Source organism: Belonocnema kinseyi, chromosome 8 (assembly GCF_010883055.1).
Source record: "Belonocnema kinseyi isolate 2016_QV_RU_SX_M_011 chromosome 8, B_treatae_v1, whole genome shotgun sequence".
NCBI lineage: Eukaryota > Metazoa > Arthropoda > Insecta > Hymenoptera > Cynipidae > Belonocnema > Belonocnema kinseyi.
Genome location: NC_046664.1, coordinates 75,105,194 through 75,118,762, shown reverse-complemented (window position 1 = coordinate 75,118,762; position 13,569 = coordinate 75,105,194). Strand labels below are relative to the sequence as shown.

Sequence of the window (13,569 nt, the reverse complement as noted above, 5' to 3'; positions counted from 1 at the left end):
ATTTCTATTTAAATTATAGCCAGCGAATTTAAAATAGTTTTTATTTATTGTACTTGCTTTTTACGATTTTAAGAGTTTTTAACAGATTTATAGAGAGTTTGAGCGAATTAAATAAATTTTATTTTAGTTTTTTCCATGCTTTTCAACAATTTAAAGGGATATAAAGAGCATTACAAAATATCAAAGTATTTTATTGTTTTTCTGTTATTTTATGAGCTTCCAAAAATGTTAAGACATTTCGTTTGATAAAATTTAGCAGCCCTAATACTAAAAGACTTGTTCTTACGGATTTTTACATACTTTAGGTTTTTAATATTAAAAAATAAAAGGACGCGAAGGCGCGCGCCTAAAAAATATAAATTTTTTATAAGGATTTTAAAGATTTTAAATTATTTTATATGCTTCTAATATCATTTAATTATTAAAAATACAATAATCAAATATTTTCATTAAAAAAGGAATTATTTTTGAGTTTTAAAATTAATCAAATTATTGCTTGTTTTAAAAATGACAACAATTGAAACAAATTTACATCAAAAATTTATTATTTTATTTATTTTAATTTTGAATTCAAACAATAATTGTGGAAACTTTAACTCTCCTAATTTTTTGGGACGACTAGACGCAGCTAAATGAATAGTATTGGTGAAAACAAATTAATATTTGGATATTTTATAATTCGGCAGTTTTATGTAAACAATGTTATTATTCCTGAATTTTTTAATTCAGTATTATTATAAACTGTTTGTGAATTCTATTATTTGGGTATTTCATTATTCAGGAATTTTATAATTCAGAAGTTTCATTGTCCGGGGATTTTCCCATTCGGGCATTTTATTATTTGGTAATTGTATTACTCGTGAATTTTCCAATTCGAAAATCTTACATTGCAGGAAATTTTAATTTTCGGGATTTTTTAGTCTTCCCTTTTTTTAAATAAATTTAATGAGTCATTTTAACTTAATTAATATCCAAGAGATTCAAAATGATTTATACTAATTAAAAATTATTCTCAATATTTCAATGGATTTAAATGAATTTCCATACAAGATTAGGGAATAAATTGCTTTGTATTTCAAGGGAATTGTTCAGGTTTCAACTTTAAATTTAAATTTAAAATATGAATTATAGTAAGGGTGGAATTACAAGACCTGGACAAAAGTATTTGATTATATTTATGAAAATTACGATCTAATTTTCAACAAAGGACTTTCTAGAAGAGGAAATATGTTTGGTTAAGAAAAAGATTTAAAACATAAAAAAATTATTTGTTTAAAAAATGTCATATTTTCGCAGGCCTTTTTATATCGCGGTTTATGGATTTTTAACGACCTTAGTACATATATCCAATTCAAAAAATAAATTTTCAATTATTATATGGATTTTTAATAAACTAAACAGTGATTTGTTTTCCAATCTGAAAAATAATTGTTTCTGGATTGAGTCTGTCAATCTATTTACGATAAATGATTACTGAAGAATTATACAACAAATGGACATAAAATCGTCAAGTTCCATACGTTGAATAAAATAAATATCGATATGAATACCGACGATTCAATATTTTCTTGCTCTAAAAAATATTTCTTTTCTCACGAAAAACCGATTGAAGAAAGAATTTGAAAATAAAAAAACGTAATATATTTTCTTAGCTGATTTTCAAAAAATCCTTCTTTTTGCGTTAATTATTTAAAAATGTTAAATTATAAGCGAAAATAAAAAAACTTATGAGCATGTTTTAATGTAACAAACAAAAACTCTGTCAAAAACCACTTCCAGAATATGAGAATAGCACAGGCGTCCAGTGGTTTCGATCAAACTTGGCGAAACTTTGCTGTTGGCTGAAGAAGGTCTGTTGTTAAAATGATTTTCAACAAGTTTCTAAACTCAGAAAGTTATCAAATTTATAACACTGAGTTTTCTGAATCGACGCTGAATGAATTTTTATCATTTTTCCTCTCCATAAAGGAAGCTTTGCAAAGATTAAAATTTTTTAAGCTTCATTTTTTCACATGTTTGAAAATAATTTAATCTTGAATACCTAGTTCTCACAACGTTTTATTTTCACTACAAAATTTGTTCTGATATTAATTTAGGAAGGGGCTTGGTAAATTGTAAAACTAATTTACAAACATTCTGTTCTAAATGCTTTTTCAAAAATTTACAATTATTTTTCCATTTTTAATTCTAAATATTTGAAATATGAGAATGTTTAATTATGAATGTTATAAATATGACATTGTATTATTTTTCATCAATTCAATATAAAAAATTGAATTCTAAACGTTCTCGATTTGGAAACGGTCGACTTTCGCTTTGTGAAATAAAATAATTACATTTTAAATACATAGTATAATTGAAGATGTAACAGGTGAGTTTTGTAGAAAATTCGTTTCTGCAAAATTCAACTTAAATTTTCGACCAAGAGGTTTTCAGCTAAAAAAGATTAGTTTTCATCCAAAAGCTAGAATAGTTCAATTTTTAATTACGCAAATTAATTTTCAACAAGAAGAAACAAAGTAGTTTAACTTGAACCTCGTAGTAGACAGGGCCTGTAAAATTTGAAAATTTACATTAAAAATATTAAAAATATTTCAAAATGTTGTAATCTTTAATTCTTACATTCCGAAAGAGTTGAATTTTTAATTTAAAAAACTAATATTGTACCATTTTTAGCTAATTAAATTCGTAGTTTTTCTAATTAAAATGGTTTGTAAATTAATTGATTTCCTGCTCCCAATTTTTTGAAAGTATGCAATTTTCACTATTAAATTTTTATTTTTTAATTGTCCATGATTATGCAAGAACAAAAACGCGCTTTTAATTTTATAAAATAAAAATTAAATAAATTTTAATTTTATAAAATATAATCATTGTGAAAAATGCATTTAAAAATTAATGATATAACTAAGAAATGTTTTTGATTATTTAAAAATATATAAAATACAATTATTTTCAAACGATACATTTCGCTTTACAATTAGCCATAGACCAAAACCAAAAAAAAACCATAATGAAAAATTGGGTTTTACGAGTTTTTGGCGCTAAGTATGATTTTTTGTGGTTTTTTTTTTAAATATAAATTGATTTTAATTGTGATTTTACACTTTTTTCCAGTTTTTAGTTAGTGAGGTAATAACAAATGGAAGTTACCCAACATAATTTAGAAAATTTATTATTGTTTAGAAATATCTTCTCTTATCGTAATTCTAAAAAGTTGCAGACATTTCTGAAATTTTCAGTCTAAAATTTGTATTTAGGAAAAACAATAAACATTTATAATAATATAAACAAAACAGGCTCTCAGTAACTACCTCCAGGAAAATTTACATTTAATATGATCCATATAGAACATTTTAAGAATATTTCAAATATGTCTTTTATTCTAGAAAAACGTTTATATACACAAAAAATAAAGATATTGTTTAAAAATAATTCTTCTAATTTATATTTATTATTTTTTTATAACAAAAAAGTCAAAGAAAATTTAAAAATTTCAGAAAATCGATCAGTTTCTAGCAATTATCTACGAAAAGTAATTATGAACAATAATAAATTATTTAAACAATTATGTTTCTAAGCTTGTACTACTTATTACCACACTCAGTGAAAAGTAGTAAAATAGACAATTTCAGAAACATTCCAACTATTTTACATTATTATAGAAAAAGATAGCTATGAACAATTATAATTTATTTAAATAATTATTTTTATTTATTTTATTTATTTTTTATTTATTTATTATTTTATTATTATTATTTAAATAATTATTATTTAATTTAAAAATATTTCAGATAAAACAGCAGTTTTCTAGCATTATTCAAAGAAAAAATTATTCAAATAATAATAAATTGTTGAAACGATGTTAACTTAAATTAATCATAATCTCGTTTTAATTGAAAAGTTGAAAATTAGTTGAAATATTCTAAAGAAGCTGAGACTTCCTAACCATTATTAAAGGGAAAATAGTTATAAAAAATACTAATTTATTTAAACAATTGGGTTGATTAAATTGCATCAACCATTACCTCGCTTTACGTAAAAAGTGGAAAAGTGGAAAATTTCAGTTAAAGCCGCAACTTTCAAGCATTATTTAAAGAAAATATTTTTTTAAATAATTATAAATTGTTTAAAAACTTACGTTTGTCAAGCTAAATTAATTATTACCTCATTTTCATTGGAAAGCTAAAAATAACTTGAAGAAATCAGAAAAAACTGCGACTTTCTAATTCTATTCAAACAGAAAATTTCTAAAAACTATAATAAATTGTTCAAACAATTTCTATAAACATTTAATTATCTGCATAAACTTCTATTTTTTATGTTAAATAGAATTTGTTTCAAGAAAACCAAAAAATCATAATCAGCTTGAAAACAGTCGGAAAATTCAATTTTTCACTTATGGGATTTTTGTGCGACACTATAAAATAGACTTATGGGTTTGATATTTAAGAAATATTGATTTATTTGTATTCTATACCTAATTGAGAAAATAAATTTTGAATTTCATTTTGATTTACCTAATATTAAATATTCTTAATAAAATTAACTCAAACTTCTTTTTTATGTGAAATACGTGTTAAACTTCACGAGGCTTGCGGAGCCTCTCAATAACATTTAAAAAAATGAATATATTTTTTTGTGGATTAAAATAAATTTGGGGGCCATAAGAACGAAAATTCAAAAATAAAATGTTCTAATTTTTTGTAGCATCCCAATGATATTTGAAAAAATCTGCAAGTAGTAAGTGGTCGTTTTAGTTAGGCACACAGTAGAAATGTCGCCCCAAGTATGGCAGTAGAAATGTCGCCTATGGTCAGACAGACCAGGCAGGCAGACATTATAATGCTCCTAACTCGTGCAGCTCGTTTAAGCTTGCCCTGTTAGTGTATATTTGCCAGAGGCGTCGGGATATGCACCCCATAAATGTTCATTAACCTAACGACTTATACACATGTATGTATTTCTGTGCAGGATTATTGAGAATGTGAGCGGCTAAAACAGCGCAGATGCCCAGCAAGGCTTGGCCTCGTCGAGAGTGGTCTCCTCAGTCCCCTATAGATGTCCTGTGAGTAATCTTCCAATCAAAAGTCACCATTTTTAACATCAACGCTTATCATATTTCAGACTTTTAAGATACTTCACACTCTTTCCTCTATTCCCCTTTTTCCTTTTTTTTAAAGAATCCCTCTTTTCCCCCCTGTTTTTAAGAAACGACTCTTTTCTCGTTTTTTCATTTCAATGCGACCTGAATTAATGAACAAAATAAGAAAATAAAACTCTTTTTTATTGAAAGTTCATTCTTTTCAATTAAAAATTCTTCTGTTATATTTTTTGTTTAAAATGTGTCTCTTTTGGTTGAAATTTTAGTTCTGCTCTGAAAAATCTTATTTCCTTGTAGAAAATTTGTTCTTTTTGGGTAAAAAAATTAATTTTTTGTTGAAAATTCATATTTTCGGGTTAAAATTTTAAGTGTTTTAGAAGATTCATCTCTTCGTATGAAAATTAAAGAATTTGATTCAAAATTCATCTCTTTTAGTTCAAAATTGATTCAGGTCGAAAATTGAACTACTTAAATAAGAATTCATTTTATTAGTTTGCAATTTAAATATTTTTTTAAAACTTAGTTTTTTCCTGAAAATTTGACTATTTAATTTTTCGTTACAAATTGTCAGTTTTATTTGAAAATTTAACTATTACATTTTGTATTGATAATTCATTTTTTTTAATTCAACGACTTCGTTGAAATAGTACTCTGTTGAAAATTTGGGTAATAGCTATAGATGTAGATTACTTTTCTAAATTTGTAATTCCAAAATATAACTTACTATTCTCATAAAAAATGTTTTTTTTTTCGGTTGAAAATTAATATTTTTAACTAAAAATTTAAGTATTTTATTTTTGGAATAAAATTGATCCTTTTTATTTCAAAATTTAACTATTTAATTTTCTATTGATAATTCATCCGTTTTTGCGAAAATTCCACTACTTTGTTTAAAGTTGAAGTACTTGTTTGGAAATTCATTTTATTGGTTAAAGATTGAACAATTTTTTTTCATTTGGGGGGGGGGCACAAAATAATTATTTTATATTAAAAATTTTTAAAAAATATTAATTTTCAGTCAATAATTGATGGTTTTTAGGTAAAAATTAAAATATTGAATTTTTTATTAAGAATTCATTTTTTGGTTGTAAACAAAACTAATTTATTAAAAGTTGAAGTACTTTGTTCTAAATTAATTTTATTGGTTAAAGCTTTAACTATTTAAAAAAAAAATTTCAATGAAAATTGATTTTCTAACTAGAAATTTAACTATTATTTCGTTCATTAGGAATTCATCATTTTTGGTGAAAACTCTACTACTTAATAAAAATTTTAACAACTCTATTAATAATTCAATTTATTAATGGAAGATTTAACCTTTTTTCGTTTTTTCGGGGGAGTAAAAAATAATCATTTTAAATTCAAAATTTTTAAAAATTTAAAGAAATTTTTAGACAAGAATTGATCGTTTTTAGTTGAAAATTTAACTATTAATTTTTTCATTGAGACTTCATATTTGGTTATCAGAATAACTATTTGGTTAAAAGTTAAAGTAGTGTGTTGAAAATTTATTATATCGGTTGAAGATTGAAGATCGATTATAAAAAAGAATTTTATGCAGATTTTTTAATTGAAAATTAAACTATTTCATTTTTTCGTTGCGCATTTGTCAGTTTTATTTGAAAATCCAACTATGAAATTTGTCATTGAACACTCAGAGTTTTTTAGTGAAATTTCAACTACTGGATTGTAATTTTAACTGCTTTTTTGGAAACTCATTTTATTGATTGAAAATATAACGATTTTCTTAAAAATAATTTTTTGTTGTTATGAAAAATAATTTTTTCGACTTATAATTTAAGTACACTGTACAAAAATTTGTGGTACTTTACCACTTTCAGAGTAGGTCCGATTATTACCTACTCCTAAAGTAACGTTTTCACTGACAATAATGAACATCCATAAGTATAGAATTTAAATTTAGGTTATGTACGTTTCCAGACAGGTTCTGTAAAATTACAAATACATCATAAATTTTAGGTGATGGTAATTTGACTAGAAATTATGAATTTTCCGTTAAAATAAGGAATACAGCAGAAACCCGGAAGCTTTCAAAATATTTTTGATTTTTAATTTTGAAAGACTACATCTAGGTGTAGAACTTCATTGCGCATCTTTTTCCACCTGGCAAAAAGTTGTAGCTTTTTTAGTTTTCTAAGTAAAGCCAAAAAACTGGCTCTTTTAAAAAAATTAATTTTATTTCTTTTTACACTTAAACTCGTGCTCAGTCAGTCAGTTTTTCGGATTTTTCAATAAAATTTTCAGGAAATGCATCTCGAAATATTCTTTAACTGATAGAGCAAAAGAAATTTAAACATTTATTTGAAAAAAGTTATTGCTAGTTTTTTTCTGATGCGTGGCGCTTATCAAATATCTCTAACTTCCAGCGTTTCGTTTATCGAGCGAATTTTTAGCAACAAAAAACTTCCAGCGAGAAAGTTGTTAGCAACAGTACAAAGAATTTTTCTGGAAAATTTCGGCCCAATCGAATTGGTATTCGAAAAATTATTAACGTCTGAAGTTGGTAGCTTCTAGGCGACTCGCGTGCGGGCTTTAGCTAGAGTTTCCGATCCGATTTATAACACAGTTCACCGGCGCCAAAAAAATCTAATCAAGTAATCAGGCAGTATCAAAGGATTGTGCAAAAATAAATAATAGATCATAATGTCAACTAACTTATTCATTTAATATTATGCCAAAAAATATTAAAATTATGACAAGAAATACTAACGCTCTATTACGACAGGAATGAAAAACAAATGTACTTTCTCGATCTTTTACTTTTTTCAATCAAACGAATTTGAAACATAGAAAGGTTTGCGGAATTAAGAATCCGTTGAATCTCAACTATTAGATTTTTGTGTTTTAATTTTGTACAGATTGTTTCAAAAATATAACTATTCTATTGTACATAATATTAAATGAATACATTATTTTACATTATGCACTATTATTTAGTTATGCATAATACTTTGATATTTCCTAATTACTTGATTAGTTTTTATTTTGGTGCCGGGTAACTATATTACGAATCGGATCTGAAACTCTCCCTATAGCCCGCGCGTTGTTTGCCTAGCCGATATCGAATTGAGACTTTAATAACTTTTTAAATACCAATTCGATTAGGGTAAGATTTTCCAGAAAACTGCTTTGTACTGTTGTTAACAACTTTCTGGCTGGAAGTTTTTTGTTGCTCAAAAGTCGCTCAATAAACGAAACGCTGGAAGTTAGAAAAGTCCGATAAGCGCCACGCATTAGAAAAAAATGTACAACAATTTTTTTACATAAATTTTTGAATTACTTTTGCTCTATCAGTTGAAGGACATTTTGAACTACATTCCCTGAAAACTTCAATAAAAAATTCTAAAAACTGACTGACTGAGTACGAATTGAAGGAAAATCGAATTGAAATTGATTTTTACAAAAAAAGCCAGTTTTGTGGCTTTAATTGGAAAACTAAAAAGGCTACAACTTTTTGTCTACAGGAAAAAAGATTCGCAATGAAGTTCTACATCTAGATATAGTCTTTAAAAATTAAAATTCAAAAATGTTTTTGAAAGCCTACATGGACCTTCCCACTTTTGGCGAAATAAGTTTATGTGCCTTTATTCGATCCGGCAGCTCAATTATCAAATTAAAAGATGTGAGATTACGTTGGAAAAAGGAATTTTTAACAGTTTCTGTACTTTTACCAGCGTAAACAAATTCAACACTCCGAAAGTATGTCCATTTATTACCTACTCTAAAAGTCATAGATTCACAAGTAGAAAGTGTAGTTCTACAACACCTTGCTATATTGCCAGTATAAAAGTGGTAAAGTTACAAGATTGGTTGGAACTTCTAACATTCGAGTGGTATTCCCCCTATAATAAGAGCAGTAAAATTGCAACAATCTTTTGTTGGTAATTTTAATACTCCAAGTGGTAAAATTTTTTAATTTTTACAGTGTACTTCATTTTTGGATAAGGATTGATCATTCTTAGACGAAAATTCCACTATTTGGTAGCAAATTTTTATTCTTGATTAAAAATTTTTCAACTGATTAAAAATGGCAACAGCTTTGTTAAACATTTACTTTATTAGTAAACAATTTATGTATTTGGTTTAAAATTAACGTTTTTGTTTAAAGTTTTTCTTTTTGACTTGAAAATTCAACTTTTTATAAAAAATTCGTCTTTTGGGATAAAAATTACATTGTTTTGATAGAAAATTCAACTTTTTCTTTCCAAATTAACTTTCTATTTCAAAAATAAATTTTTTGTGAAGAATTTGCCTTTTTGCTTAAAATTCATCGTTTGAAAATTAATCTCTTTTAGATGAAAAACCACTGTTTTTCGTTAAAGTTGAATTTTTGTTTAGTTTAGAATTCCACCATTTTTTTAGTCAAATAATTTCGTATGTTGAAAATTCAATTATTTGGTGACAAATCTTTATTCTTGACTAAAAATTGATCCACTTGATTGAAGGTTTATCAAATTTATTAAATATTTATATTATAAACTAGAAACTCAAGTATATCGTTGAAAATTAACTTTTATTTTAAAAATGCAATTTTTTGGCTTAAAAAGTAGACTTTTTTTTGAAAATTTGTCTTTTTGCTATAAAAATTAAATTGCTTTGATAGAAGATTATATTATTTCGTTCAAAATTAACTTTCTGGTTAAAAATTAATTTTCTTGTGGATAATTCGCCTTTGTTTCTTAAAAATTCATCTTCTGTGAGATGAATGTTATATTTCTGAGTTGAAAATTGAACGGTTTGTTTAAAAATTATTCTCTTTTAAATGAAAAAGCAACTTTTTATCCTTGAAATTGAATTTCTGTTGGTTCTATAATTTCTTAAAAATTTGACTATTTTGTTCAAAATTTAATTCTTTAGTTAAAAGGGAATCTTCTTTTTTGTCAAAATTTAAGTAAAAAAAATAACTCAGCTAATCTGTAATATTTTCAATTAATAATTTGGCTTCTATCACTCCATAAAATAAATTGCTCTATCTTAGGGATGTACATTACGTACAATCAATTTCAAAAGTAGCCTATCTTTGAAATGATTGATAAAATCTATAAAAACAGATCTATCATCAATTTCTATTTGGGTTTATTTTATCAACAAAATTAATTTAGAAATCATACAGTTATTATTGTTATAAATGATCTTAGTTTAAATTTTAATTAACACCACCCAAATAGAATTATAGAAAATCCTTTAAAGATTAAAATCAGCCCTTGATCATTAGGATTAAATAAGAATTGCAATATTTCCTTAAATAAAAATAAAAAAATAAAACTCTAAATAACTACTGTTAAATAAACAATTGTAACCTAAATCATTTTTTCTAAAGTACACTCGAAAGCTTCCGTAAAGATTTCCGGAAGTCAATAATAGATCTATTTTTTTAAATGTTGTAAATAATTTTAAATATTGGAGAATTTTAAGAATGATTTTACTTAGTGTACAACCCTAATAGTCGCTGACAGAATCCAGTGGAAGATTATAAAACGATAAAAATTCATAAATAATATTTGTGTCGTAACAAGATGTTACTGCATGCAAGAGTTATTAGCTTTTATCACCACATTATACTCGGCGATTAGTCATCTCGAAAACACAGTTTAAAAAATAGTGAAAATCCGGACGTGAAGTGGGCCCTCTTTTCATCTTTTTCCGTTTTACTACGATTTTATATCCCAATTAGGACTCTATCAGCAGATCGTTAAAGTTTTTTCAGCGCTGAGCGAAATTTCCAATCGTTTTGATTATTCCGGGCCACGCTAGACTTCAGGACTTCACGTTGATCGAACCCTCCAGACGGAGATATAATTAACTAATTAAAGTTTCTGTTGGAGGGCTATATGACGGGAAAATCGCTGCTTTCCGCAATGGCCTCCTAATTGAAGCGGTCCGCTAGATAAGGTCTTCAGTTTTAACGCAGCGAACATGGCACCGAGTCACGAACCAGTTTCGACCTGTACACGTAATAAAACGCAAATTCAAGTGGTGTTTTGCAGTTTTACACTGACCACGCCTTGATCGTGACACCTACAAAAATGACGCGTTTCCTGCTTTGGGATAAATAATTGTATGGGATTTTTAAACATCCTGTTGTTCTATTACGACAAGAAAAGACACTAAACTTATTTTCTGTTCTTTACAGTGTGCCAGGAACCACAAAAAGGGGCAAAAAATCAAGGGTCAAAATTTCTATAAAGTAAATTTATTTTGAGAATCTAGATACCCTGAATACTGTTTTTTATATTGTTATTGTTAATTTATTTTTTTTACTTCTTAGGCCTCCAGTCCATGCACCAGATCGGCCGGATCTCGGAATGGCCGGAATGAAGCGTTGACCAATCAGAAACGTTCCGTCGAAACATGAACCGCAATGACCGAAGCCCGGAATGACCGGAACACCAATCACAGAGCACCGTTGAAAAAAAGACACTTTTTCGACTTGCCGAAGGTGTTCTGTGATTGGTGTTCCCATCATTCCAGGTTACGGTCATTCCGGTTTGTGTGCTTGACAATTTTGGAAATAAACGGAACGCCTTTTGGCGCGAACTTAAAAATTTCGAACACTTCGGCTGAGTTCGGCTCAGTTCGGCGCGAGAATGACACTATTTCCGTGGAACGTTTTTCATTGGTCAACGCCTCATTCTGGCCATTCCGAGATCCGGCCGTTCTGGATCATGGACTGGAGACCTTATTGTTAATTGGTAAATGTGCAAACATGCAACTTTGAATGTGATTGTCCATTTAAAATTTCATTTCGATTGCCGATTCCTTAGCATTCCTCTCGATATAAAAAAAAGCGTGAAACCGATTAGCCCCTTAGGATTCAAGAAAAAGTTGTGTCGTTTATCATTTTTTCGTATACTACTCGAAAAAAATTATTATTCTAAACGAACCATAAATGTATATAAATAAAAAACTTTTGGCTGCGATATTACCCGGCATTTTGCATTTTGTAACTTTTTACCTCAAATTTAAAAAAAGCGACCACAAAAACCTTCTTCTACCAGTTTTCAAACAAAAATGGGAGAAATGAATCTTTTTCGCTGCCATTTTGAATTTGTAACTTTGGATGGTAAAGTCAAAATCAGTGAACCAAAAATCCCCCTCATACAAAATTTCAGACAAATATTTGAAAATTTTAGCTGCCATATATATGATCTATCGTTTTTAATTTGTAACTTTTTATATCAAATTTTTAATCGGTGACCACAAAAGCTTCTACCAAGTTTCAGACAAAAATATACTAATTTTTGAAGTCATATTAGAGTGTCCATTTTGAATTTATAACTTTTTACGTCAAAATCGAAATAGCCGACCCCAAATACCCGCTTATACTTAATTTCATACAAAAATTTAAAATTAAAAAATTGTAGCTGCCATATTGTATCCTTCATTTTAAATTTGCAATTTTTTACATCACATTAGAAATCAGCGACATCAAAACTCCCTTATACTATGTTTTAGAAAATAATAAAAAAATTTAACAATTTTGGCCGCCAAATTAGATCCGCCATTTCGAATTTTTAACTTTTTACATTAAATTCGAAATGGGTGACCTCAAAAACCCACCTATACTAATTTACAACAAAAATATTAAATTAAAAATTATATCCACCATATTGAATCCGCTATTTTGAATTTGTAACTTTTAATACCCAATTTAAAATCAGAGATCCCAAAATCCACCATATACCAAGTATCCAACAAAAAATGGAAAATTGGACAATTTTAGCCGACATATTCAATCCGCCATTTTGAATTTGTAACATCTAATGTCCAATTCAAAATCAGGGATTCCAAATTCCACCATATACCAAGTTTCAGACCAAAAATTTAAAATTTGACAATTTTAGTCGCCATATTCAATCCGTCATTTTGAATTTGTAACTTTTCGCATCAAATTTTTAATCAGCGACCCCAAAAACCCACTTATACTAAATTTCAGGCAGGAAATTCAAATTAAAACATTGTAGCCGCCATATAGAATACATATCAAGTAAGGCGAAAAAATCTTTACCTGAGAATATAAAGCTTTAATAAAAAAGTTAATTTGCAACCAATCAGTGAATTTTAAACGAAAATTTAACAAAAATAAGCAAACTTAATTTAGTACTTTAAATGAATAAATTGATTACAATCAATAATAATTATTAATTATTATTAATTGATAATTATCAACTTAATAGCTAAATTTTCAATGAAATTTTTCAATTTTTAAGCAGAGACTAGGAACTTCCACAAAGCAGTTGAATTTTTAGACCAAAAATGTAAATTTTCAAGAAAAAGTGAATTTGCAGCTTTAACACATTAACTTTTAACAAATTAATGTGAAATTTCTACAGAAAGATATGATTTTTGAAACAAACAAACAAAAATTAATGTTTAACGAAACAGTTGAATTTTTTATCAAAAACAAATTCTTAGCTAAGAAAAAGAAAAAAAATTCACTTGAC

At 26.9% G+C, this 13,569-nt stretch overlaps 1 protein-coding gene across 1 annotated transcript in view; it reads left to right on the top strand.

Moving 5' to 3' along the window:
• LOC117178126 (heparan sulfate glucosamine 3-O-sulfotransferase 5) overlaps nt 1–13,569 on the top strand; it is a 324,317-nt gene that overhangs the window by 290,142 nt on the left and 20,606 nt on the right. The window contains exon 3 of the mRNA XM_033369383.1: nt 4,975–5,068. Within this exon, the coding sequence (XP_033225274.1) occupies nt 5,010–5,068 (59 nt within the window). The 5' untranslated portion in view covers nt 4,975–5,009. The remainder of the gene's footprint in view (nt 1–4,974; nt 5,069–13,569) is intronic.